At 39.4% G+C, this 26,997-nt stretch overlaps 1 protein-coding gene and 1 long non-coding RNA gene across 5 annotated transcripts in view; one reads left to right on the forward strand and one right to left on the reverse strand.

Moving 5' to 3' along the window:
* LOC147029638 (voltage-gated inwardly rectifying potassium channel KCNH7-like) overlaps positions 1 to 26,997 on the forward strand; it is a 415,871-nt gene that overhangs the window by 244,267 nt on the left and 144,607 nt on the right. For all 4 annotated transcript variants that reach the window (XM_085872840.1, XM_085872838.1, XM_085872842.1 and 1 more), the window contains exons 3-5: positions 1 to 126; positions 8,089 to 8,574; positions 24,671 to 24,885. The exon at positions 1 to 126 is cut by the window's left edge and continues 33 nt beyond it. In XM_085872840.1, coding sequence (XP_085728966.1) covers positions 1 to 126; positions 8,089 to 8,574; positions 24,671 to 24,885 — 827 coding nt within the window. The remainder of the gene's footprint in view (positions 127 to 8,088; positions 8,575 to 24,670; positions 24,886 to 26,997) is intronic.
* LOC147029640 (uncharacterized) overlaps positions 1,843 to 26,997 on the reverse strand; it is a 48,442-nt gene continuing 23,287 nt past the window's right edge. Inside the window, exons 2-3 of the long non-coding RNA XR_015055995.1 lie at positions 8,072 to 8,175; positions 1,843 to 2,765 (exon numbers count right to left, since the gene is read on the reverse strand). This is a non-coding gene — a long non-coding RNA (uncharacterized LOC147029640). The remainder of the gene's footprint in view (positions 2,766 to 8,071; positions 8,176 to 26,997) is intronic.

Below are 26,997 nucleotides of genomic sequence, written 5' to 3' on the forward strand. Positions count from 1 at the left end.
CGGTGAAAAATGAAGTTGGTGACATCATTATGTTCATCATGAATTTTGAAGATTCCACCGATAAATCGTTACCAAGCGTGAAGAGGGATCCAAACCACAGTGATGTGCACTCCAGATTTTCATTATGTAAGAACACGTCTTTTTTCTTTTTTTATATTTTGTCTGTTTTTTCATGTTTTCTTCATTTTATTTCAATAAGACAGTTTTAACTTTTTATTATTTTATTTTCCTTTATTTTTTTTTATGAATTCTAGCTTTCTTGACATTGCTTTCAACAATTTTTGTTTCTATTTTTACTTGTTTACTTTCCCCTGTATTTGATTTTCTTTTTTATATTGTAATTTTCCCTTTTTGTGCAATGCTCAAGAGATATTTTAAATTGTATGTATTATGCATTGGATTAATTGCATACCCTTTCCTGGGTATCTGGGACTGAGGAAGCATCTTCCTGGTGAAGGTAAAACACCAGATGGTTTGTTTTTGCCTTCCCAGTGATAGTAGTCGGGGCAGGAATTTTGAAGGTACCCGAGAGACTTGAAACAATTCCACCTCCTCTTTGCAAAAGAAAAAAGATCTCGAACATCCTTAAAAAATGTGGAATTGCAACGTCTGGCTTAGATGCAGTCTCTTAAAGACACAGAACCACCCAGTGTTGAATGCAGTGTGAGCAGTTACATTGCTGTCCTATATACTCTTGTGGGGGCAATGTACTCTGCAAAAAAGAACTCTTGGGAGAAAATCCTATATGCTGATGTGGGCTGGTGAGCCAGAATGATGTCTGTTGATCAATTTTACTCCCAAAATTGGGGGGGGGGGGGAGGGGACTATAACTGCCACTCGGGCTTCTAAAGCTAATACTGTATATTATGAAAGTGGCGTGAATAGCTCAACCAAATCATCTGCAGAATGTAGCCTCCTGGTGTTGGCTCAGTGGTTAGGGTAGCGGCTTGGGATCCTAGTGTCCTGAGTTCAAGCCCCGTCAGCCGCTGAATTAATACACCAGGAGGTTGACTCAGCCTGTCATCCTTCCGAGGTCGGCGAAATGAGTACCAGTTCCAGTGTGTACTGGTAGAGGGGCACTGCATCAGCGACACAGTCACGCTTCAAGAAATGATAGCTTTCTGTGGCAGCTAAGCTGCCATACAACCACCATCTGCAGAATGATAGAGTTTTTCAGAGTTGGATAGGTCAGTATTGTATGCAAGAAACAAAATTGGACCCAACAAACTTCCTTTAAAAATGCTACCCTCCACTTGGGGGGCAGATTAGATGGTTCCATCAAGTGTCTGTGGAAATGAAATTTGCCAGTCAGTTATAGAAAGAGCTTTTAATGTCAAAGCCAGATCATTTGATGAGTATCCCAGAATGCATTACAGTGTCAAAAGTTTGGGAAGGCAAAAGTATAAGTGACACAGATCTGACCTGTGGTTTGAGATTCAGTGCCTCCAGTTCCTTTACTGGGAGAGAAGAAATGGCATGTCCAGAGCAGATTGATCAGCATGAAAATCAAACTGATGATTAGTGATGAGGCTGTTGAAGAAGAGGTAGATCTTGATATCAGCAGGAATTACCGATTCCTTAACCTCAAATACTATTGGAAGAAGGTTTACTGGTCCATAGTTAAGTGAATCAGTTGAAGCTTCCTTCTTTGTGGATGGGGTAATATGCGCTACCTACAGGTAAATAGGTGGGATCCCAGTGCAAAGGACCTACTGAAAAGGAAAGAGAGATGCTCATTCGATGGAAGATAATTTGAGTTCTGAGGTGATATCAAGGTCACACAATAACATGCCTTATCACGAGTAAAGCTTACAGTAACCAAGTAGCATTGAGAAAGGAACAACCTGCTGGGAACAGGGGGTGGGGTGAGTTGGGGACACAGGTGTGACTAATGAAATTGTGCATCAGAGGTAGCAAGCCTTCATGGAAAGAAAATACCAACAGGAATCAATTTGATTTTAATCTTTAAAGTTCAGCTCAATAGCCACTCGAGGTTACATAATGCTATTGAATGGAGTAAAAAATGTAATTAGGTTGAGTTGTTTCAAAAATTTATCACAGTTTAACTTCATTTCTCATGAAAATGGTCTTAAACTAGAAATACATAGCAAATATTACAAATCATGTGAAGCAATGTTTGCCTGAATATGCTGATGTTTCTATACTGACTGCTTTAATGCTTCTGGAAATTATTTTAACGAGCAAGTAACCCATTCTTATGGACAGGTTAAGTCCCCCAATTTTATGATTTCTTTCGTGGCTTCCACCAGGTGGCATTACATGATACACATTTACATAGAAAATGTGTGTACCCCTCCCCCCTACCTATCCTGAAGCCTTATCTGGGTTTTTAAAATGTTTTTTTTGCCATGTAAAACCTCTCCAGCACCCCCATCTCCCCTCTCCCCAAGTACAACCACCAGTTTTGAACTCATTCCGTGCAGTAGTTAAGGAGTGAATGCAAGTTAAACAAACACACAATCCCAAAAATAAAACACACAGACACTTCTCAAAATATGTATACACCGTAGTTGTTTTAAAAAATATATATCATCCACTTATTGTAGTGACATGATGAGATCTTTCCAGAATTCTCAATGAGACATAGCATCGACTAAATCTACGCCCCTCAAGCTGGTGTCCTTCTCGATGATGTCTCGCAGGGTAGTGAAAGGGCAACTCTTTCTCCATCGTTCTTCAGGAGTCCAGAGTAGAACTTTCTTTGCAACTTTCTCTCTGGTTTAGAAGTAATGTTTTCTCTAAATCTAAAGAAGCCAAATTTTACTCATTTCAAGACTTGTAGATAGTGAAATAAGATGCAATATCCTGATATAAAAATTGATGGCATGTCACTTGAAAGAAAACAAGTCCCGTACAAAGTTTCTCGACATAGTTATAAATGAATATTTACCTTCAATGACCACACTCAACAAATATCTGCTTCAATCTCACACAGTATTGGCACACTCTGCAAATTGAAATGTTATTTGCTTATGAATGTTTAACTCGCATTGTATAATTCTATAATACTACCCCACATATCACATTGTAATATGATTTGGACAAATTCTAAATACAATACTAATACTATTCTGTTACTGCAAAATAAAGCAATTTGCATCTGTGCTGGTGCTGGCTACCATGACCATTCATATCCTTTATTTACTAAGATGAATACAGTACACTGAAAATAAATGATACAGTGCCTCCCCAAAGTATTCACACCCATTGACTTTTTCACGTTTTGTTGTGTTACATGGACAACTTGAATTTAAAATGGATTAAATTTAAATTTTTGTCACCGATCGACACAAAATACCCCATAATGACAAAGTGAAAACATGTTTTTAGAAAATCAAGAATAATTAATTAATAATGAAAAGCTGAAATGTCCTCATCAATTGAGGACATTTCAGCTTTTCTGGGCAAGAAGGACCTTGGTCAGGGAGGTGACGAAGAATCCAATGACCACTCTGACAGAACTACAGAGTTCCTTGGCTGAGATGGGAGAACCTACAGGAAAGACAAGTCTCTGTAGCACTTTTAATCCTGCTGTTGGCTTAGCAGTTAATGTGGCTGACTTGAGATCTCAATGTCCTGAGCTCGAGCCCTTGTCTGCTGTTGAATTAACATCAGGTGGGATTGGCTCAGCCTGTCATCCTTCCGAGGTTGGCAAAATGAGTACCAGTGTATTGGTAATAGGGGCATTGCATCAGTGGCTTAGCCATGCCCCCAGCCAATGATGCTACCCACAGCCTTGTGCTGCTTATGACGGAGGAGGAGGTAGCACTTCACAAATATAGGCTTCATGGGAGTGTAGCCAGATGGAAGCCACTCCTGAGAAAAAAGGCACGTGAAAGACTTTGAGAGCATGAGGCAAAAGATTTTGTGTTCTGATGAGACGAAACTTGAACTTTTTGGCCTGAATGCAAAGCGCTACATCTGGCGAAAATCAAGCACATGTCATCACCCACCTAACACCATCCCTACCATACAGCATGCTGGTAACAGCATCACGCTATGGGGATCCTTTTCAGCTGCAGGGACTGGGAGACTTATAAGGACAGAGGGAACAATGCATGGAGCCAAATACAGGCAAAAACTTCAAGTGAACCTGCTTCAGAGTGCAAAAGACCTTGGACTGTAGCAAAGATTTACATTCCAACAGGACATTGACCCCAATCATACAATCAAAGCAACACTGGAATGGCTTCAGGACAAGAATGTGAAAGTCCTTGAATGGCCCTGCCACAGCCCAGACTTGAATACCATTGAGAATCTGTGGAAAGCCTTGAAGATTGCTGTTCACCGACACTCCCCATCCAACTTGATGGAGCTTGAGCAAATCTGCAAGGAAGAATGGGAGGAAATCCCCAAATCCAGCTGATACAGACATACCCAAAAAGACACTAAGCTGTCGTCACTGCCAAAGGCGCTTCTCCAAAGTATCGATTCGGGGGTTGAATACTTATTGACGCAAGACATTTCAACTTTTCATTTTTCATTAATTCATAAAAATTTCTAAAATCGTGTTTTCACTTTTTCATTTTGAGGTATTTTGGGTTGATTGGTGACAATTTTTTTTAAATGTAAACCATTTTAAATTCAGGCAGTAATGGGGTATTTTGGGTATATTGGTGACAATTTTTAAATAATGTAAACCATTTTAAATTCAGGCAGTAACACAAAAAAAATGTGCCAAAAGTCGAGGGGTGTGAATACTTTCTGAAGGCACTGTGTATTTTCCATTTTATATACATATATATATATATATATATATATATATATATATATATATATATATATATATATATATATATATATATATATATATATATATATATATATATATATATATATATATATGTTGTTGTTTTTTTCCACAAAATGCCCTTTTCTTGTTCTGACTGGCTTCTAGTGAACTGCCCACCTCTTTTTCCAATTTCTTTCAATTTAATAAAGACTAGTGCGTGCACGTAGATACGTGGCCGTACGTGCAAACCCTCCCCCCCCCCGCAAAAAACTCAAACCGCGTGCCAGAAACAACAACCACACAAGCCGTTCCTTCGCTTTCACATGCACGTACGTGCATGGCTGTACGTGCAAAAAAAAAAAAATATATATATATATATATATATATATATATATATATATATATATATATATATATATATATATATATATATATATATATATACATACATACACATACTTTAAAACCGCTTGCCAGAAACAAACACAGAGGCCGTTCCTTCGCTCTCGCGTGGCCGTACGTGCGTGGCTGTACGTGCGTGGCCGTACGTGCATGGCCGTACGTGCATGGCCGTACGTGCGTGCCCATACATGCGTGGCCGTACATACAAAAAAAATAAAAAAAAACTTTCAAACCGCGTGCCAGAAACAACAACCACACAGGCTTTTCCTTCGCTCTCGCGTGCCCATACGTGCGTGACCGTGCATGCAAAAAAAAAAAAACTTTCAAACAACCAACCACACAGGCCATTCTTTCGCTCTCATAAACGATGACTGGATTGGGGCATTGTGTTTATCTATAAATGCGGATAAGAAATCGAGAAATTATTAGAATACAGTAAGTCATCACTATCCAAAAGTAGTGCGTGCCCGTACGGAATGTTCACATCATTCCACGAATTATCGCTTGCATTGAAGTAACAACTCCTGTGATACTTACACACAGAGTTAATTAAAATCAAGATTACCTCCCTGTCTTTGCTTGCCATGACATTCGCTGCCATTTACCATTGACACTCCTACCCCACGGTAACTAAGGCACCGATCGATCCCTATCATAACCAGCACGGCACGTGACGTCATCGTCGGCTGGCCGTGCACCGGCCTACGCAGTCACGCCCATGCAGCAACGTGTCCTGTGATTGGTAACTAAATGTCGCATCGGCCACGCTTTCGCAGCACGTGTCCTGTCATTGGTTGGTAAATAAATGGCCATAACTTGGGAATCACTTGTCCGATTAATATAAAATCTTGAAAAGGCACATCCTCGGGTCCCCAACAATATAGCTGGCAAGTTTCAATTAGATCGGACCAGTGGTTGTCGGAAAACAGCGGTCACAGACACACATACACAGACACACATACACAGACACACACACAGACACACACAGACACACACAGAGACACACACAGAGACACACACACAGAGACACACACAGAGACACACACAGAGACACACACACACAGACACACAGACACACACAGTGACACAGACACACACACAGACACACACACAGACACACACACAGACACACACACAGACACACACACACACACCGACACACACACCGACACACACACCGACACACACACCGACACACACACCGACACACACACAGACACACACACCGACACACACACAGACACACACACAGACACACACACAGACACACACACAGACACACACACAGACACACACACACACACACAGACACACACACATAGATTGCTGGAATTATAGATAGATGAAATGAGGTCAATGAGATGACAAATGAAGGGGTTGAATGCAGACTGCAGAGCAATGAGTAAGGAAACCCGTCGTTGTGAATCGTTTTTACCACCAAATTGAGATGTATTTCGTTGGCAAGCATGTTGAGTGGAGCTGAATTCCTTAACACTTCCAAAAGCCACAGCATTTTGACAATTGGAAACAAAAAGAAGTTGTGCACTTTTTTTGATAAATTATTTTCGGAACAATTTTTCTTCAATAAATAAATAATAATAAAAATCGTCTCCATGTATATTGTACACACCTTTATCTCATTAGCACCTCTTCATAAACAACATCGCTGAGGAAATGGCGCTTCTTTGTTTCCTCGTCCGTCCAGGGCAAGAATACGGAGGCTGCTGGATTTGCCAACGTTTTGATAAATCATTAGTTTTAACCGATTATTAAATTAGCACCAGCGTTTTTTGCCTTTTCTCAAGGAAAAACACAAAGAGAAGAGAAGAGAAGAGAAGAGAAGAGAAGAGAAGAGAAGAGAAGAGAAGAGAAAAAAACCCGTAATGGCGAACGCGGCTGAGTTTCTCTTCCCCATCGACCACGGCTACGCAGCAACGCTTCCTGTCATTGGTTGATAAAAAATGGCCGCAGCAATGGTTCCTGTCATTGGTTGATAAAAAAATGGCCGCAGCAACGTGTCCTGTCATTGGTTGGTAAATAAATAGCCATAACTTGGGAAGTACTTATCTGATTAATATCTAACCTTGAAAAGGAACATCCTCAGGTCCCCAGCAATATACCTGGCAAGTTTCAATTAGATCGGACCAGCGGTTGTCGAGAAACAGCGGTCACAGACGCACAAACACACACACACACACACACACACAGACACACACATACAGACACACACACAGACACACACACAGACACAGATTGCTGGAATTATAGATAGATGGTCACTCCGATTGCATGAACAGTCCAAGAAATATCACCTTTTGAATCCCAAAACTGCAACGGCTCACAAATCTATTAGACACCCTGTTCACAGCATCTGGCATTCTCGACCCCTTGATATCTTAAAAGTGTGTTCAATACACTGCTTTAAAAAAAATCTGTGAAAAAATTGCTTTACAATCAATATCTTTCCTAATGATTTATTGAGTTGACTTCACAGCTGACTTATTATTTACCTTTTCTTTCCTGAAACATATTGTGCGTAATCCCTCTTACATGTATGCAAAATCGTCCATTGACTCGGTGCCAAATAATTTGTCAGACGTAATGAGGGCAGGAGGAGTTTCTATTCTTTCCTCATTTATTTATTTTCTTTATTGCTATCCTGCTCGTGTCGTTGTAGTTGTGAAATTTATTATAAAAGCGCTGTCAGCCTTTGAAGCGACTGTATATTTTGACAGATCTTCTGTATGATTATGAACTGGTTATTCATACAAATATTCATGTTCAACTCGACTGTAATCGAACAGATAATATACTGAAACTGAAGCTGTTTTATGAAAAAAAAAATACAACAATGCATGCCAACTTTAAAACGCTCGAGATTTTACACAAAGCTTAAGAATGTCACTTTATTCTGACCTTTGGGTTGAGTGCAGACACGGGGCGAACATTCCGACTCAAGTTCCCATCGCTGCGTGCCATCGCTGTGAGCAAACATTCACTACCCCAGGAAGACCCAGATGCTGTTGTGGTGGAGGAGATAGAATGCAGTGGCTGTAACATGAGTCCAGAGGCCCTTGCCTTACAGCATTTCACACCACACTCAGCATCACCTCAGGGCTCTGTTTCATCTTTCGCTGAGGATGTATGTGGCTTACTCGTCTCTGAGCACCAGCAATCACTAGCGGGCCATTCCAACCACGCCGTGTCAAGCCCCATTACATCACCTTCTCTGAATCACTTGTCACCAGATCGACCCATGGACAAATTGTACATTACTGAGCCAACGTGTTCAAACTCAAACCTTGTACCCGCAAGGTCCAGAGAGAGCCTGCGCAGTCTAAGGAGGGCCTCCTCTGCTGATGATATTGAGACAATGCGGATTGAACTTCAACAACCCCTGCAAGACCATGGAGCCACAGGTACTCACCACCAACTACTCTTCCACCTAAAGTAACTCATGTTATCATAATAATTCCTTTGGTTCATTAAGTTGCTTTTGTTATTTGTAATTTGATAGGAAGAGTAACAAACTGTCCATGAGTGCAAGATTAATACGGTTCATCTTACTTTCTTTAAAAAAAATAATAACTAATTTTAATTTGGGATGATTGTGAATTAAATGGGTGTTTTGGATTCAACTTTGCACTTTCACATGGATAATTTATACAAATCTCTCATGGGTCAACCATTAAGATAGCTCAAGGCAGTGTAACACCTGAATGTATAGCAATACGGCAGATGGCTATAACCTGACAATATGTCCAAATGGGTTTTACAGACACTAACATGATGCATTTTGCGGACCAATCTCAAGAAAAGGGTGATAAATAATTTTAAGTATTAATTTAAGAAGTCAGCTCAAGGTCGGGTACAGCAATAAATCAGGTAATTTGGAATTTAACATGTACAGTTTTATGAAAGACCTATTGAGTGAAAAAGGTCATGTTTTTTTTTTAGATTTCTTTCTCTTCTCAAGATTATTATCTATCAGAAAATTAATGGAATCAATACCTACACTGTGATATTCAATCTTGGATTGTCATTGTTGTTTGTTGCCTATAATTGTCCTTTTTAATATCCTTGTACTATGAAGGTTAATGATAGCACTCTTTTCTCAGACAGACAGTTGTGCAAGCATTGTATAGATCGATGTATACCCATGCAAAAGTCAAATATTATATTCAGTTATGATCTCTCTTTATGGCTTGGATACTTGGCCAGAAACATTTGCTCCGCCTATCTTAACCTGTACCTGTACTTCAGCCCATACCTCTCGCATGTGTCTATCTTTACACCTTTTCCATTATTATTTCCCTATTTTTGAACTTCCTAACTATGCCCTGTTTCTGGTTTGTTTATATAGGCATTGCATTAAAAAATATATCAAATACATGGCAAATATTGTGGGTACTTAGGTATAATAAAGCAATGCAGGTATGTTTCAAGTCATGAATTTATTAATGACCCTTTTAGTTGATTTATTTATTTTTATATACATAGTCGTCACTCGGGAAAGAGTTAGTATAAGTACACTGAACGGATCAGGATGCAACAGGACAAAAGGAACAGTTGAGAGAGGGGGGGGGGGGGACACCAACAACAGAGTTGAAGGACACCAACAGCAAGAGTTGAAGAGTCAAACTTGGACAAACAATGGGTGTGGGAAGGAATGAGGGGCAGGAGTGGATGCATCTGGTGGACAAGATGGATACAGAAGGAAACTCTCAGGAGGGAAAACTGAAATTTTGGAAAGAGAGGAGAAATTTGGGTGGGGTGGGGTGGGGTTAATGAGGGTAGAAAAGATCATGGTTTTGGATTGGGGATGATCTGAGATGGTGGTGAACAGCTGTGTTGAAGACCTAGAGGGAAGAATGAGATTGAAGAGAATGTGAAAGTTGGTTCCACAGGTCGGGAAAAAGGAGCAAATGAGTTGAGGTGTTTCCTAGATTTTGTTAGTTTCACCAGAAGGGGGTTGATGGTGGACTGTGTGAGCTGTTATGAAACCTGGGGGGGGGGCACAAACCAAGGAAAGAGCAGTGGGTTCAAGACCAGAAGAAAGGAGGAGGTAGGAGACAAAGAGACCACCGACCTGTCTGTGATGGTGGAGACCCAGAGACTCAGATTCACCGTGGGAGATTCTGATAATCTTGAAGGCCTTGGTTTTCATGGCATCAAGCTGAGCAATATGTGAGTCAGGGGTGTCATCCCACTTTGCATGTGTAGGCCTTGTAGGTGGATGGGAGTTCAGGTGTGCCAAAGAAGGACTTTGTACAACAGATGATGCCCAGTCAGCGGCTGCCTTTGGAGGCCAATTTTGAAATGTGATTTTCCCAAGAAAGATCATGGCAGATAGTGAGATCCAGGAGTTTCAATGACTAAGCTTCCTCAAGAGGATTGTTGAGAAAGTAGATAGGAGGGTTTGCCAGATGGTCCTTTCAGAGAGAGCTAGTGAGAGTATGAGATTTATCTGCATTCAAGAAGGGAAGAGGCTGCAGCCCACCTGTCTGATGGTTGAGGGGTGTCATGGCAGAGAATGGAGTCATCAGCAAATAGATAAATAGGATTTTCCAGAGTCAGATAGATCATTAATGAAGATCAGGAAAAGGACTGGGCCCAGAACACTGCCATGACAGGGAAAGAAGATGTAAGGATTCCATTGAATGCAACACGTTGGCTACGAGAGTAGAGGAAGTTAGTAAACTATGTGTGGAGTTGGTTTTGGATGTCATAGCTAAACAGTTTGGAAAGCAAGGTGGGATGTCAGACTGGATCAAAGGCATGAGATTTGTCCAATGAAATGGCCCTGATCTCATGTCTGACATTGAGGTCCTCCATCCATTGTTGGGTGAGTAGAAGCACCATGTCCAATGTGGAGTGACCTGGTCTGAAACCAAATTGGTGATATCTGAGATGAGGTTTGTTGGAGAAAAGGAAGGATTTCATATAAACTGCGATGATGGTTTCCAAGACCTTGCTGATAATTGTAAGGAAGCTGAAAGGTCAGTAGCTGAGGGGATCAGTTTTTGCTCATGTTTTATGGAGTGCAGTGATGTTGGCGGAATTGTTGTTTATTGGTGAAAAGGGTAGAAAGAGGATATGCAAGAGCAGCAGAACAGGTTTTTAGGACACGTGAGCGGATGCCGTCTGGTCCAGCAGTGGAGTCAGAGTCGAGGGTTGAAAAAAACCTCTACCTTCTCAGTTGCAATTGACAGAGGGTCCAGGAGCATTTAGGTATGACGGGGAAGGATGAGTACCAAGAGTGAGTGGTTGGGAACACAAGATTTGGAAGCAAACACAGAATTGAGGCATTCAGCCTTTTCACAAGCAGAGTCGGTTGTGGTGCCATTTGAAGTAAGGGAAGGGATGGAGGGAGAGCATACACTAGAGACAGACTTAACAAGGTGCCCCCAGGTTTAAGAGGAAGCAGACATGTTTCAAAGTTCATTCTTGAGGTTGAACAGATCTTGTTTCCTGGCTCAACTGAGAATGGGGACACACTCCTGTTGCAGACTTACTTATGCACTGAGATTGCCTTTGGTCAGATTTTCTTTCCAGGAAGAGAAGGCAAGTTGTTTTAAGGGGTATTTTCCAATCTAACATTAGGTCTAAGGCTCGGGGTCTAAATTATCGGAGGGTTCTAAAGGATCTAAGGAGTCTGAAGTGGTCTAAAGGGGTACTAAAGTGTTTAAAACGGGTCTAATGGATCTAAGAAGTCTCGTGGGTCGAAAGGGGCACTAAGTTGTCTTCAAATGGTTTAAAGGTCCACAGAATCAGAAATTCATGTTTGGTTTAATGAATAGATATGGCTTCATTTTACACTTAATGGTTTTTTTTTCTTGAATAAATATCTTGAAACGAAGATTTTAATGTTTTTCAGTGTCCCTGTATGCTCCATTGGGCCGACCCCCCCCCAAAAAAACAGCGATGTGATTACGTCATATATCACGTGACCTGCCACGTCATCTCCGGGTACTTTTGCTTCAGGACGTATGTTTACGTGCAGCATACATGTGCACTCTGAACTCTGACAAAGTACTGAGAATGCCATCTACATTCATAGTTGCTGCTTGTAGCAATACTGTACAAACAAACATGGTGTATGTATTGTTTCCCAAAAGATCCAGCTGTCTGGAAAATTTGGAAAGCCAAGATAATTTGTGTGCCACCGGCCTGTGTTCAGAGTTTGGGATGAGTAAGTTGAAGCGATTAAAAGCTGACACGATCCCCACGAAGATTAGAGATAATTCTAATTGAAAGGGAAAGAAGAAAATGGACAGAACAACCGCAGAAAGGAGGCCATTTAAAAATTACATAATGCATGGGATGGGGGGGTAGAGGTGTATGTCCAAGTGTTACAGGGGGTTGGAGGTGGGGATGCATATCCAAGTGTTACAGGGGGTTGGAGGTGGGGATGCATATCCAAATGTTACAGGGGGTTGGAGGTGGGGATGCATATCCAAGTGTTACAGAGTGTTACAGTGTTACAGAAGGGAGGGTTGTATGTCCAGGCATTACAGAGTATTACTGGTGGGTGAAGAGTGTATGTCAAAACATTACGGAGTGTTACAGAGGGTAGTGTGGGAGGGGGGGTGGAGGGGTGCATGTCCAAGCGTTACGGAGTGTTACCGAGGGGGGGGAGGTGGAGGTGTTTTCATTGCCATTGCATAACGCTAATTAATTGATCAATGACAACTTTTTTCCAGGTATCCTATATTTTAAGTATTTAATAATGATACACGTTTTGAATATATTAACGATGAAAGCAAATCGCTTTTTAAAAATTCCATCATTGCTATTCCAACCTGAAGACACTTAGTCTAATTTGCAAATGAAAGCAATTGAACATATTTAGAAATGATTACATCACTCCAAGTGTTTAGTTCTGGCCTTGTTGCTGCTGCCTGGCCTTGTTGACGGTACACTGTACCTGTACCACCTTTACTTTTTCAAATATAGTTTCTAGTAATTGAAAACAACAATGGGATAAATTGCATCCCTGATTTAAGATATGAAAGAGAGGAAAAGGTGAGGGGGAGGGGTCTTCATCAAGCATTATTTAATATTTTAGTGGGGGTGTCTGTTGAATCATTACAGAGCATTACAAGGTGGTGTGGTGTCAAATTTGGGCAAAAATGCGTAATGTAATTTTTAAATGGCCCCAAAGTGTGAGAACCTCAGAGTATGGAGCATTATTATGTTGTTTTTTTACCAGCCTCCAGAACAAGAACACCGATAAATAACGTTGAATATAAACAAATGAATACAAACATTCACAAGTTGAATTCAGGGAGTCATGCAAAGACAAAGAAAACCGATAATTACCAAGGTGTTAATTCAGACTGGCCACGAAGGACTGGGCTATTCAAAAAAGGAAAACAAATAAGAGAATGGCAATTATTTTACCACTAAATGTCGACTAGCTACAGTAAAAGGTTCTGCACATAAACACTACATATTAGCTGCTCATGTATTCATGTAATCAGATACCTTGGGGTACCGAATTGTGTACCTCAACCCCTAAACTCGGGATCTGGATCTGCCCCTGGCCTCCATTACTGATATTGATATTTCCATGTTGATTATAGTATTATTTTCAAAAAGTTTGATAAGTTCGTTCAAAATTACATGAATATAAATTGTTTGTACTGTATTCCTATTTGTTATCGGCATCAATGTATATTTATGCATGTACATACAGGACTGTTGCCCCGGCGGTTGAACAGTTATGTTCAATCAATGTCAGTTAACTTATTGTACATAACTCACTACATGTACATGTACATTGTGAGGATAGTCTCAGCCAGAATGGTAATAATCATCTGTACATCTAGTATTGTCCTGCATATCTGAACACGAGAATTTTTTTTTAATTCTCCAAGTGACTGACTCTTCACCATTGAGAGATGGGGCCAAAAATGATAAATAGCATGATGTCGAAAAACGTTGTGGATGGATTATGACATAACTAGGTGGAATAGTTGGTTAGGTGATAAGAACAAGCCAATTTGATTTTTGACGTCCAGACCCAGATCCGACCTATCAGTGGGATACAAAATGTAAACATCTCAGCCTGTCGCTCTACCATGTGCCATTCTAGTTGATCTTCTTTTGATGTTCTCCTTCACAAGGAACTTAATGATACACCTCTGTTTAACAACATATGTGACTATGTCAGATACAGTCTTTAATGCCTCAACCAGAATTGGTGTCTTTTCCTTTGTAATTTGCTCTGAGTGAAGAGTATAATTGCACAAAATTTTCGCAACAAATTCATACACTGCTGTACAATAGTCTTCAACATTTTGCATTTTTCTTCTCTGATGCATAAGGAAACTAAAACTTTGTGTTCAATGCAAATACCCCTTCATGAAAAAGAAAATCTTATTCAAATAACCAAATTTATACACAACCTACCTTGATGTAAACTAATAGCGAGTATGTCCACCCTTTTCCTTCAAAACCATTGCAATTATTCTGGGGCCACACTTCTTTCAAGACCTTCCAAAGATCATCTAAGTAGCCTGGATTCTTTTTTTTACTCTTTCTTTATCCAAATAGTCCAATACAGCTTCAATTATTTTGAGATCTGGGCTTTGAGGGGAACATTCCATGTGTTGAAGGAGTCCAGCTTCCTCTTTCTTTTTTAAGTGTTAATTATTATAGCTGATTATTTTGGATCATTATCTTGTTGTAAGATGAAGTTTGGACCAATATATCTTACACAACTATGGAGAGCATGGTGCATTAAAATTTGTTTGTACCTTGCTGAAAGTCAATTGACACTATTTGCAGCAATTTTCCAACACCACTTGGGAATATTCACCCCCAAACTTGGCTTGAACCTCCTCCATGCTTAATATATGGCTTCCATTAAAATATGTTTCAGTTTTTTGTCATCACACATACTGTTTTCGATTCAATCCAAATAACTGAAACTTTGACCTGTCTGTCCAAAGCACTTGACCATTGTTCCTTCGTCCAATTTATGTGTTCTTGTGCATAGTTTAGCCTTTTAGTCTTGCTGCCCTTTCCTCACAGAGGTTGTCGAAATGCAACACATCCTTTAAGTCCAAATTAAAAAAAAGTGATCTTCATATTGTTGAAGGATAAACAACACCTGAGCCTTCTGCCATTCTGTTGTCAATTCAAACGCTCGTCTTTCTTTTTCTATTCCTTTACAATATTATCTACAAGTGTTGCTCATCCTTGTTGGACAACCTTTTGGATCTTCCAGTCCTGGGTTTTTCAATTACAGATGATGTTTCTCTGTACTTTTTGATTGTGCTTTGGATACCACACCTTGGGAATCGAGTAATGCGAGCCATTGCACTCAATGTTTTTCCTTCTTTACTTAGAATCACAATTAGATGGCGATCTTCAACTGAAGGTTTAGCCAATTTGTTTTCAACTAACAGTTAATCCTGATAGATCTGTATTCTGCCGCATGAAAAATGAGTTTTCAGCTTTATGGATGTGCAGCAAGGAACACCTGATGTGAATGATGAGGAACTCCTTCTAACAATGTCATTAATTAGATTTTATTGGTGAATGTGATGGATTCGCTGGTGAAACACAACATATTAGCTGCTCATGTATCGTTTACTTTGAGTTGCAATCAGAAGATTTTAAAAATTCTGATCAATGTGAGTTCAACATTACTAAATAACAAGCTTGGTTTATTCTCACCTTATTAACAACAGTCAACGTTGTTGTGAGAGTAGAAAATATCATTGGATGCTGTAAGTAAATTGTTGATCTTCATAACATCCATATATTGTAACTGCTGTTTGTGTGTAAGATGTTTGCACAGCAATGTATTCTCTTATCTGCTTCCACCCCGTTTCTCCCCCTCCACTATCTGGCAATGCTACTATGACAAAGCACTCACTTGATTATTGTACCTTTCCATGTGGAGCATACTTTATGATCTCGCACTCTGCCTGCCTGTCAGGCAAAGGACTGCAATTCATGGAACGCAGACTATAAACATTTTGTATAAGAGTACACAATCAATAAGAAAAGAAAATAGTTCTCATTAAGCTCCTAGTAGAATATAAAAAGATTTTTAAAAAAACAGAAATAGGTATTCCTTTCAAAATTAGCCGAGAATCAAGTTGATGTAACACATTTAGTTAATGCTTTTCACCTAACATTAAACCCAGCTTATGAACCCACTGCCAGAAATGCCCGCATAAAATACATTATGAAACAGCTGGATAATCTGTTGGGAGGTTATTGTGGTAAGGTATTTTGCCAAGATGTACACTCGTGTGGGATATTTCCTGTTCATGTTGTTTTAACTGATCGCTTTCGCGTTTATCTCCACTTTTAATTTGCAGAACGATTTGCAATCCTTTGTCACTCCCGCACATGTACAGAATGAGTGAATGAATGGATTTCGTGTCTTTTTAACATTAAAATATTGATTTAAAACCACTTTACTTTACAATTGTTCTGTCTAGATTAATTGCAGAGCTTTCCTTGAATAACTCTTTTTCGAAATGAAGAGCTAGTCTTGGAAGCCTGGTGTTAGCTTCTTGGTGAGGATTGCTGGCTTGGGATCTCAGGGTCCTGAGTTTGAGCCCCGTTGGCCACTGAATTAACACCTGGTGGGATTGACTCAGCCTACCATCCTTATGAGGTTGGGAAAAATGAGTACCGATGTATTGGTAATAGGGGCACAGCATCAGCGGCACAACACTGCCCTTAGCCAATGATGCTACCTGCAGTGGTGTGCTGCATACGAAGAAGGAGGAGAAGGAGCTAGTCTTGCTGATGAAGGCTATATTTGTTGATGGCCTATTTTGCTCAGATAAAGGACTAACGTCCGAATGTCAGCTTCTCCTCGCTTCCCATGGTGGTTAGCATACTTTGATGAATGCTCCGTCGATTCCATCCACTGTTTCACTCGTTCACTATGCGCACACTATAGCCTGGTAGGAAATTCTGTTGTGTGCCATAATACGTTTCATCTTTATGCATTTCATCACTTAAACAATTAAACAAACCTTGTTTGAGGTCTTTTTTTAACTTTGAGAAATAAACAAATGTGCTGACATTGCAAGATTTTTAGTGATGCTCAGAATACTAATGCATGCAATGATACTGCAATAAAAGTGTATGGACTCATAATGATAAGGTTAAACAATTTTGGGAAGAATATTTTGAAAATGAGGTGGTCAGCTCTTAAAAGAGAATTTGATGGGAAAACAAATTTTAAAAAAGAGGAAAAAAATTGAGGTTTACCACTGACCTTTGAAAACCCTCTTTTTCAGTTGAACACACAAGGAATATAAGAGGTAAACCTGCTGATATTGCTACTTCAATTGTTCTTGCATGAGCAATTCCCTTGCGCATGTTTAGCTGCTTCTATAGGGATGACTTTTTAAAATTTGCTTGTCGCACAAAGCCACACATCCATGACAATGCTTGATAATGATGCATCATACTTGATGCAATAAAAAGAAATATAGAGACCTTACCGAATTACATGTATGTTCTCTCTTTTTGTCCCACCATAGTTTCACATTCCTGGATGTCATATGGTAGGCTTGCTTGGGGGGTTTTATTTTTACTTTTTGTCGGATAAAAGATGCATTGTTGCTTTGAATGCCTCTGTCTCATTGCTGCCATAAATAGAAAGCTGTTCCCAGTGGAGTTTGCAGGTCTTTGCTCAAGTGTGATAGCCCAAGCCTGCAAGCTAAGTCCATTGGGATTAACAGGTGGATTGAGTTACGTGGCATGTTTGTCATCTCAGGAGTAGCCTATGGCTAGTTTTATGATGAATTGGAGGGCTTTCATGTCGGTGGATGAAAGAATATTGCACATTGTGGAATTTTAAGTTGTGGTTAATATATTATGACAAATTATGAAATGAAGAAAGGAAATCCAACTGTCAAGAAGTGTGATGAAAATTAGAGGTAACAGTTTATTTCAGCTTGCATGACCCATTTCTTATCTTGGTAATGTCTTACAGCAATTGAGATCCCCCCATGGTAGAGATACTTCATGGCTGCATGAGATTAGTTTGATATTCATAATTATGAGCCTTCAGTTGTTCTAAATCCTGATGAGTAGAGTTATAAAGAAATTGATATTTAATGGCACCCTCAGTTTTTGTCTGAACTTCCCCAAATATTTATATTTGCAAAAGATTTTCCTGGACGTGTAAAAACAAACAACAAAAGAACGAAACTAAAACTAGCCAGTTCACAATTTGGAACTCAGTTAAGTTGACCTGGAAGCTTCATTGCTAAATTGCCAAAATTGAGTCATCAGAGCTCTCAGAACTTTTCTTCATATTGTTTCATACTTTAATAGCTGGACTGACTTGTCTTTGAACTGAATATTATTGATTCGATTGCTGGCCTGATTTTGAATTGTCCAGGTGCTTTGCAGACATCTACGAGTCATTCGCTGGGAATATTAAGCTGGCTCCACCATCGGCGAGCAATCTTTTCAGGATAATAAAGATTTGAGGGTGCCTTTCAAAAGGACAAGGCCTTTTGCAAAGGACTCTGATGTATACCATTTTTTTTTTGATGTACCATTCTCATTAGAGCTGAGCATTGCTGCTGCCAAAGCAATTTCTTGGTAAGGGTTATACTGGGTAGTTTGCCATTGCCTGCCTAGCATTGTTTGTCCATGAGCTATCCTTTTGAATGTCAATCATCAAGCAAAGAAGCACATGCCATTTTTAAAGTCTTTGGTATGACTCAGGTTTGAACCACGAACATATCAGACTCAGAGTGGACAATGTAACCCTGACAACACCATGTCTGGTGTGTATGCCAGTAGTTTGCCCAAATTGTAAAGTCCTGCTTTGCTCATAGGGGCACTGTATTGGTTCCATAGCCATGCCTCTAAGGTAAGGATGCAACCAGCAGAACAAAATGTGTATTGAATCCCAATAAAAATGCATTTTGTTGATAGAATAAACTACTTCAGCTACGCTCTTTTATAATTACATGAATCAAAAACACCACTTAAATGTGCAAATTATTTGTGCTTAAATGTCAAATAGTGACCCCTTATTTGCAAAATAATGACTCACAGTTGTTCATATAAACATGAAAATGACTCGAGTTTATGAAAACAACTTATTTGCACTTTTGTTTGAAACTATATACAGGGATACTACGATTTATGTTGCCTTCATTTATGTTGATTTGAAGTTACATCATCAATCAACAGGTATCTAGGCTTTGAATTACGTCTCTTTACATCGAAGTTACATCGTTCAAGCCAGGGGCTTTGGCTTTTTCTGTCGCCAGTGTGCCTGAGCCACCCAGTCTCATGCTGAGACGTTGAGATCGTTAATGTTGTGAATCCTGCAGGAACGCACATAGCCACACATGGTTTAGCCATTTCAAGATGTGTCAGCATTGAAGTGAGATGGAGGTTTTGCCAAGTGCTACATCACACTTCAATGACAACACGGCAAACCGTGCTGCTGTGTGCGGGCTGGCAACCTTCGTACAGTATTGCCACATCTGAAAAATGGAAATGTCATATTGGAAGCTCAAAATTATCATATTTTCAGGAAAATTATCGTACGTTGACAAATCTTTGCATCATGACAACATCATTTTACTCACCAATTTTACTTAGCCTCCATCACAATTCAATGATGACGTGTCAACAACAAACTGTGCTGTGCCGTGCCGTGCCAGTGTGCATGCCTGTGGACATGCTGGCAAGGGCAAGCTTCACAGATGGAAGAACGTTCCTGCAATCTTGTTGGACTGTACCTGTAGTCCTGTACTTAATATTCCAGTATGGAATGTAAATTTAAACTGGTGGGATTAGACTATGCTGCCATGGCCACTGTTTATATTTAAATTCTTTATTATTGTCGATGTAAAACATGGAAAGTGTTCTTCCACCGGCAATACAATTCAATTCAAATTCAATACACTGGACATTTCAGGAAAATTGGCGACAGAAAAGCTGAAGCACTTGCTTAATGACGTAACTTCGATGTTAAGTGTACTGTACTTTAAATCTGCCTTTGCACTGTTTCAGAAATTTCAGAATTTCAGAATAAATTTCAGAATTTTGCCGACCTCAGAAGGATGACAGGCTGAGTCAACCTCACCTGGTATTAATTCAACAGGCCGAGTAGGATTTGAACTCAGGATCCTAGGATCCCAAGCCCAGAACCCTAACCATTAAGCCGACACCAGGCATATATGCAAATGGTCTTCAAATTCCCAGTCAATTGGATGAAAATTGACAATTTTAGAAATTTGGCCTATGTTGACCGTTTGGTCTATGTTGACCTTTTTGCCATATGGTGACTACAAAAATAATAGGTGCTTGAATTCAACAACCTGATCTGGAAATGCTCTTCAAATTGCAAGTTAATTGAATAAAATTGAGGTTTTCAGAAAAAAAAAACACCTTAGTTATTGACCTTGGGCCTATGTTAACCTTTAGGTCGACGTTGAACTCGAAAGTAATTGGCTGGTTGAATTCAGCGACCTGATATGCAAATGATCTTCAAATTCCCAGTCAACTGGATGAAAATTGACCGTTTAGGAACATTTTAATAAAAATTCGGCCAATTTTCGGTTGACCTTATGGCCTATGTTAACCTTTTGACCTATGATAACCTCAAAAGTAATGGGTGGTTGAATTCAATGACCTGATGTGCAAATCCTGTTCAAACTTCAAGTCAATCGGATGAAATTTGAGGATTTTAGAAAATTTGGCTCTAATTGGCCTATTGCCCTATGTAGACCTTTTTGCTCGATCAAATTATATGAAACTTCAATGTGCAACAGTCGCAGGGTCGGTGACATTATTCTCTGAAAATTTCAGAACGATCTGTTGAGCGGTTTGGGCTGGAGGTCAGCACACAGACAAAAAAACAAACAAACAAACAAACACTCAAACAAACGAATGGAGGCGATCAACATACTTGGCCAAATTATTTTTTTTTTTGACAAGTAACAAACGGACAAACAAACAAATGAAAAATCACTCGGAGAGTGACATCTTGGCAAAACAGCACAAAGTAGAATGGCACTCACTCAGTAGGGTGCATACCTCTGCCAGGTGGAACAGTTCATGTTTTGTATCGCACTGATGGCTGGATCCGAACCAAAATCCAATCCGCTTGTTCTTGTCACCTGTTCAACTCATCCACCTTGTTTTGTCATAACTCGTATACAACTTTTTAAGATATTGGATATATTTAGTTTTTGACCTGATCTATCCATTTCAGAAATTAGGCCTGTGGTAACCTTTTGACCTTAAAATTAATTAGAAGTTGAATTAAGCGACCTGACATGAAAATGCTCTTCAAATTTCAAGTCAATTGGATGAAAAGTAAGTATTTTAGAAAATTTGGCCCAAATTGGCCTTTTGGCATATTTTGACCTTTTGGTCTATTTTGACCTTTTGGCCTATGTTTACCTCAAACTTAATAGGTGGTTTAATTCTGTGACCTGAGATGCAAATGCTCTTCAAATATCAAGCTAATTGGATTAAGATTGAGGATTTTAGAAATTTCGCCAATGTTGACCAAATCAGATGACCAAAATCAATCAGATGACCAGATTTTCTAAAATCCTCAATTTTCATCCGATTGACTTGAAATTTGAAGAGGATTTATATTTCAGTTCACTGAATTCAACCAGCAAATTACTTTTGAGTTCAGCATCGACCTAAAGGTTAACATCGGCCCAAGGTCAACAACTTAGGTGTTTTTTTTTCTAAAAACCTCAATATTCATCCAATTGACTTGCAATTTGAAGAGCATTTCCAGATCAGGTCGCTGAATTCAAGCACCTATTATTTTTGTAGTCACCATATGGCGAAAAGGTAAACATAGACCAAACGGTCAACATAGGCCGAGTTTCTAAAATCCTCAATTTTAATCCAATTATCTTGAAATTTGAAGAGCATTTGCATATCAGGTCATTGAATTCAACCACCTATTAATTTTGAGGTAAACAATTATTAAGCTGAAAGGTCAAAATAGGCCAAAAGGCCAACTTGGGCCAAATTTTCTAAAATCCTCAATTTTCGTCTGATTGACTTGAAATTTGAAGAGCATTTTCATGTCAGGTCACTGAATTCAACTTCCAATTAATTTTTTATAATCAAATGGTCAACATAGGCCTAATTTTTAAAGTTGATAGATGGGGCCAAAAACTAAATATATCACTATATCTCAAAAAGTTGTGGACTAGTTATGACAGAACAAGGTGGATGAGTTGAATAGGTGACAAGAACAAGCGGAGTGGATTTTGGTTTGGATCCAGCCCATCAGTGGGATACAAAACGTGAACTGTTCCACCTGGCAGTGGTTTGTGCTTTACCATTCCACTTTGTGCTGTTTTGCCAAGTTGTCACTCTCTGAGTGATTTTTCATTTGTTTGTCTGTCTGTCTGTCTGTGTGTTTGTTTGTTTGTCTGCACAGAACTTTTGTGTTTTTCTCTGCAAGTCCTTGTCGGATTGAGACAAAATTTTCACCATAGGTGCCAATACTCATGTCGAATGTTGTAGTCATATTTATGACGTCATAGTTCACGTGGCATGGCAGCCATGTTGGAAAAATAGAGAAACTTTGGACTTCTGCATCTAAGAAACCGCAGGCAGAAAATAATTGAAACTTGGCACACGGAAAGTGCTCCTCATGGGGAATAAGTGTGATTTTTTTTGATGACATCACAGGTCCCTTCGTTATGACGTCATAATTGCATATGCAACATCTGATCAGTATGAAAATTTTTGATGGTCATCTCGGAATAAAATGGTCCACAGAAAAAAAAAAATTAATGATGTCATCGGCCACGTGATTCGGCAGGCAAAATTTTTTTTTTTTAAACCTCAAAAATCTTCTCTGAAGTGGCTGAACAGATTGAGGCAAAACTTTACACGTATGACCGCTTATACATGAGGAACAAAAGTTTCAGACATATGACATCATAGGTCACATGGTTTGGTAGCCACGTTGGATTTATCCTAAAATCGATTTAAAAAATCTTCTTCTCCAGAATGGCTGGACAAATCGAGGGGAAACTTCACAAAAATGTTCCCCAAGCCTTGGATGTACAAGTTTATAAATTAATAATTTATAGGTCACATGGTTTGGCAGTGATATTGGATTGAAGAATATATTAAATAATGTTTTCTCTGGAACCACTTAATCAATCGATGTGAAACTTTACATTTATGATCTAAATGATGCAGAATACATATTTTAAATTTCAACTTGATCGGTCACATGGTCTAGCAGCCAGAATTATTTAATTTTTTGATATGGGTTCTTTTTGTTTATTGATTTAAAAATATATATTTTGAATGAGGCTCACTTGGTTGTGCCTGGGTGGGTTTGAGGGTAGAGGAGGAGCAGCTGAAATGCAAATCCTCTCCAGGTTCCTCCTAATGACTTCATCTTTTCTTTTTTTCTTGTTTGTGTTCCTACTGATTGCTCCAATACAGGACTTTACCTATTTGGTCGTCCATTTGATTTGAATTGAATTTATTTTTATCCCATTCTGAATTCAAATGAATAATGAATCATAATAAATTTTTTATAACGTCATGGGTCAGGATCAGGTGTCCGTTAAAAGCGGGGTTGCATCAAAACGTCTTGGCGCCTGGTCATCACTGCCAGCAGTTATTAAGTGGCAGTTCGAATTATGTCTCTTATTAATTACGTAACACACCAGTACACAAATGCCATATAAAATACACCACACAAAAGAAGTCCTGGCGAGTATCTGCAATCTCTGATCGCCTTTTTTTTGTGATATATCAGTTTATTTTGATGACGTGAAATGTATACTGGGCTGGTAGTCTTTCACTATATCCTAGAGATACATGCGCTCACCTATGAGCTGTCTAAACTTGGTTTGTATCTCGACCCAGCTATTTACTGTCGTATTGGCGTTTCACATGCTGAGTGATTCATCGATGTGTGTGCCGTCCCTCGGTGTCCCATCTGTTGGCATTAGTTCATGGGTGTTAAAGTTCCCACCATGTCCTTCATGAAGAGTAGGCGAGCTATCGCCGGCACCATGAACAAATTCTAATTTCCTGCACACTCATTCAAGTATCCTCTGTCAGTGTGGCGACCCATCCAGCATGTAACTCCATGCCCATGAAACTGTCTCAGCATCTTTATGCCCCTAGCGGTGCAGGAAGGATAAACATAGTGCATTTAAATGCATGTTATGTTGCAATTGGCTGTTATATGAGTTTGTGAAATAAAATAAAAATATTCAGCCTGACATGTGCTCCCACATATAGGTCCAGAAAAAAAAAGTAATTCTAGTGTACGTATCTCCAGGTACAACAGAGAAAATGTATTACATGTACAGAAGGTTATTTTAGAAATCCAGAACCATGTGAAGAATGATAAATTATTCTTTCAGCATCAGCAATGGAAACAATTCCAGGACTTAATGGGTTGAAAAGGCTCCTACTATTTCACAGGGTGATACAGACACCAAACTTCGGTATGACCTTGCTATCGTTTAAATTGTTTCTTTTTCTCCGTAGGCATGGTCAACCACGTAAAGCCCACGTTTGTCAACTCCACATCGGATTCCGACCTAATGCGTCACCGAACAATCAGCAAACTGTCACATCTCACATTCAACTTCTCTGACCTGAGGACGGACAAAGCTGTGGTGACTCCGCCTGCCTCCGACAAAAACATCCTTCCTCACATGATGAAGGAGAAGACTCACCATGTTACAGAGAGAGTCACACAGGTGGGAAGTAAGGGTTTTAAGGAGAGAATCTCATACAGTTTTCCCATATTGTATATGCAAACGCAATGTGTGGCACAAAGTCTATGGCATCCTTTAGTCCACGGGAGACGGTGCTTTAATAGCAGCTTAAGTTGTTGTAAGCATGCGATGCCTCCTGTAGCTTCAACTACACAAAATAATATTGTATTTGACATAATTTTGTCCATAATTTCTTTTCTACGACTTCCTTGTTTAAGCTGCCAGCGGTATTGTAAAAACAGTAAGCACAATAAGCAGCATTCAAAGCTCACCTCCCAGAAGGTGCAAGAAGATTACTTTAAGAGAAGCTGATATTTATCATCTTTTAATTATAATGTTCCCAATTACTTCTCCAGATCTATTTGTGGTCCACAGACCGGTTGGTGTGTGTGGTAGACTCATTCTGTTTGTCTAGCAATCCATGTGGCAATAGCTTGAATGGCACCAGAACACTGAAAATGTGTTCGTATTTAACATAAAACCTCAGGGAGGCATGGTCAGCTTACTCAGGGGGACGGGAGATGGTGGTGGTTTGAGAGGTGAGAGTGTCTGCTCTGTGCTGATGATGACCATATAGGCAAAAGCACGCGTTCGTGGATGGTGGCTCTTCCCTGGGTGAACTTGATCATACTGGTTGAGAATTAAATGATGGTCTAGTGCCTAATATGCTGACCCTGTAGGGATCTGTAGTGAGTGGCAGTATGTTTTTCATCACTGAATATACTGGGTGGTTCAAAAGTCCTGTCCAATTGAATAATGTAAAAATATTTTCCACAAATAAAAATAATTTGTTTACGTCTTCGGGATTAATTATTTATTTTTTGCCACTTTCAGTAACAATTGATTATAACATCAATTTCATGGACAATTGATAATAATGTGTACGAGAACTGTAATTCCACTTTTCCTTGGGGAGTGTACACTGATGCGTGTTCTGATTCCACCATTTGTAAAATACAATGCCTTGTCGGACTTCTGTGTCGTCACAGTCTAAAACAAAGCAGAAAACTTGGAATTAATCATACATACAGCATTTTCTCGCATTACCTTATGTACCAGACTTTTGGACCACTCTGTATAGTTCGGGGTTTACCCTTCATTTAAATATCCTCTTATGCTCACATTTTTGAGGAAACAAACCCAATGCTTTTGTAACACTAAATCCTCAAAGAAAAATAATAATTTTGCACAGTTTAAACAAATGCTACCACCTAATCTCTGCTTTCATATAATTTCACACCTTCAATTTTCCTCTCCGGTAAAGCATGCAAAAAGGATTGTTTGAAAAAAAAAAATCCTCACAACCTCTCCCTACATTTTTTCCCCCCCAATTCATACCCAAACTAGAACGGCACTCGATAGAGCACATACCTCGACCACGCTGAATAGTTTACATTTTGTATCCCATTGGCAGGCCGGGCCTGAATCCAGACCTGAACCAAAATCGAATCGGCTTGTTCTTGTCACCTAACCAACTCATCCACAACTTTTTGATGCATCATTCTATATATCGTTTTTAGCCCTCTCACTAAATAGTGAAGAATCACTTGATGGATGAAATAATTCTCGTATCTGGAGCCGGATTCGGATCTTCACCAAAATCGAATCAATTCATCCTTATCACAAACACAACCTGTCCATCAAATTTCATCCGAATCAGTCTGCAACTTTTTGAGATATCCTTCTCACAGACAAACAAACAGACAGACAAACCGACAGGGATGAAAACATAACCGCCGTCCACCTTCGGTAGCGGAGGTAAAGATGCAAAAATAACTCTAATGATAAAAACGCATTCCTGTGCAGTGTGATGCAACTATCCACAATGACATATTATCATGGCTACCAAACTCACCATGCATACTACATACATAAAATTGTTTATTGGCAATCATATGTTTTCTGTATTACTTCACAAGTTGCCTTGCATATGGCTTCATTCTCTACAATATCAATATTATTAGCCCTCGTTGGACTTAGTCCGAAACAGGGGCTGATGGATTTGGTCTCGATTTTCGTGTCCGTGCGTTTGTCCGTGCATCCACAACCATACCTCTGACATGTATGGACTAATTTTGTTTCTACTTCGCAAAA

This window comes from Eptatretus burgeri, chromosome 3, assembly GCF_056783735.1.
Source record: "Eptatretus burgeri isolate ZD-2024b chromosome 3, Ebu_testis_v1, whole genome shotgun sequence".
NCBI lineage: Eukaryota > Metazoa > Chordata > Myxini > Myxiniformes > Myxinidae > Eptatretus > Eptatretus burgeri.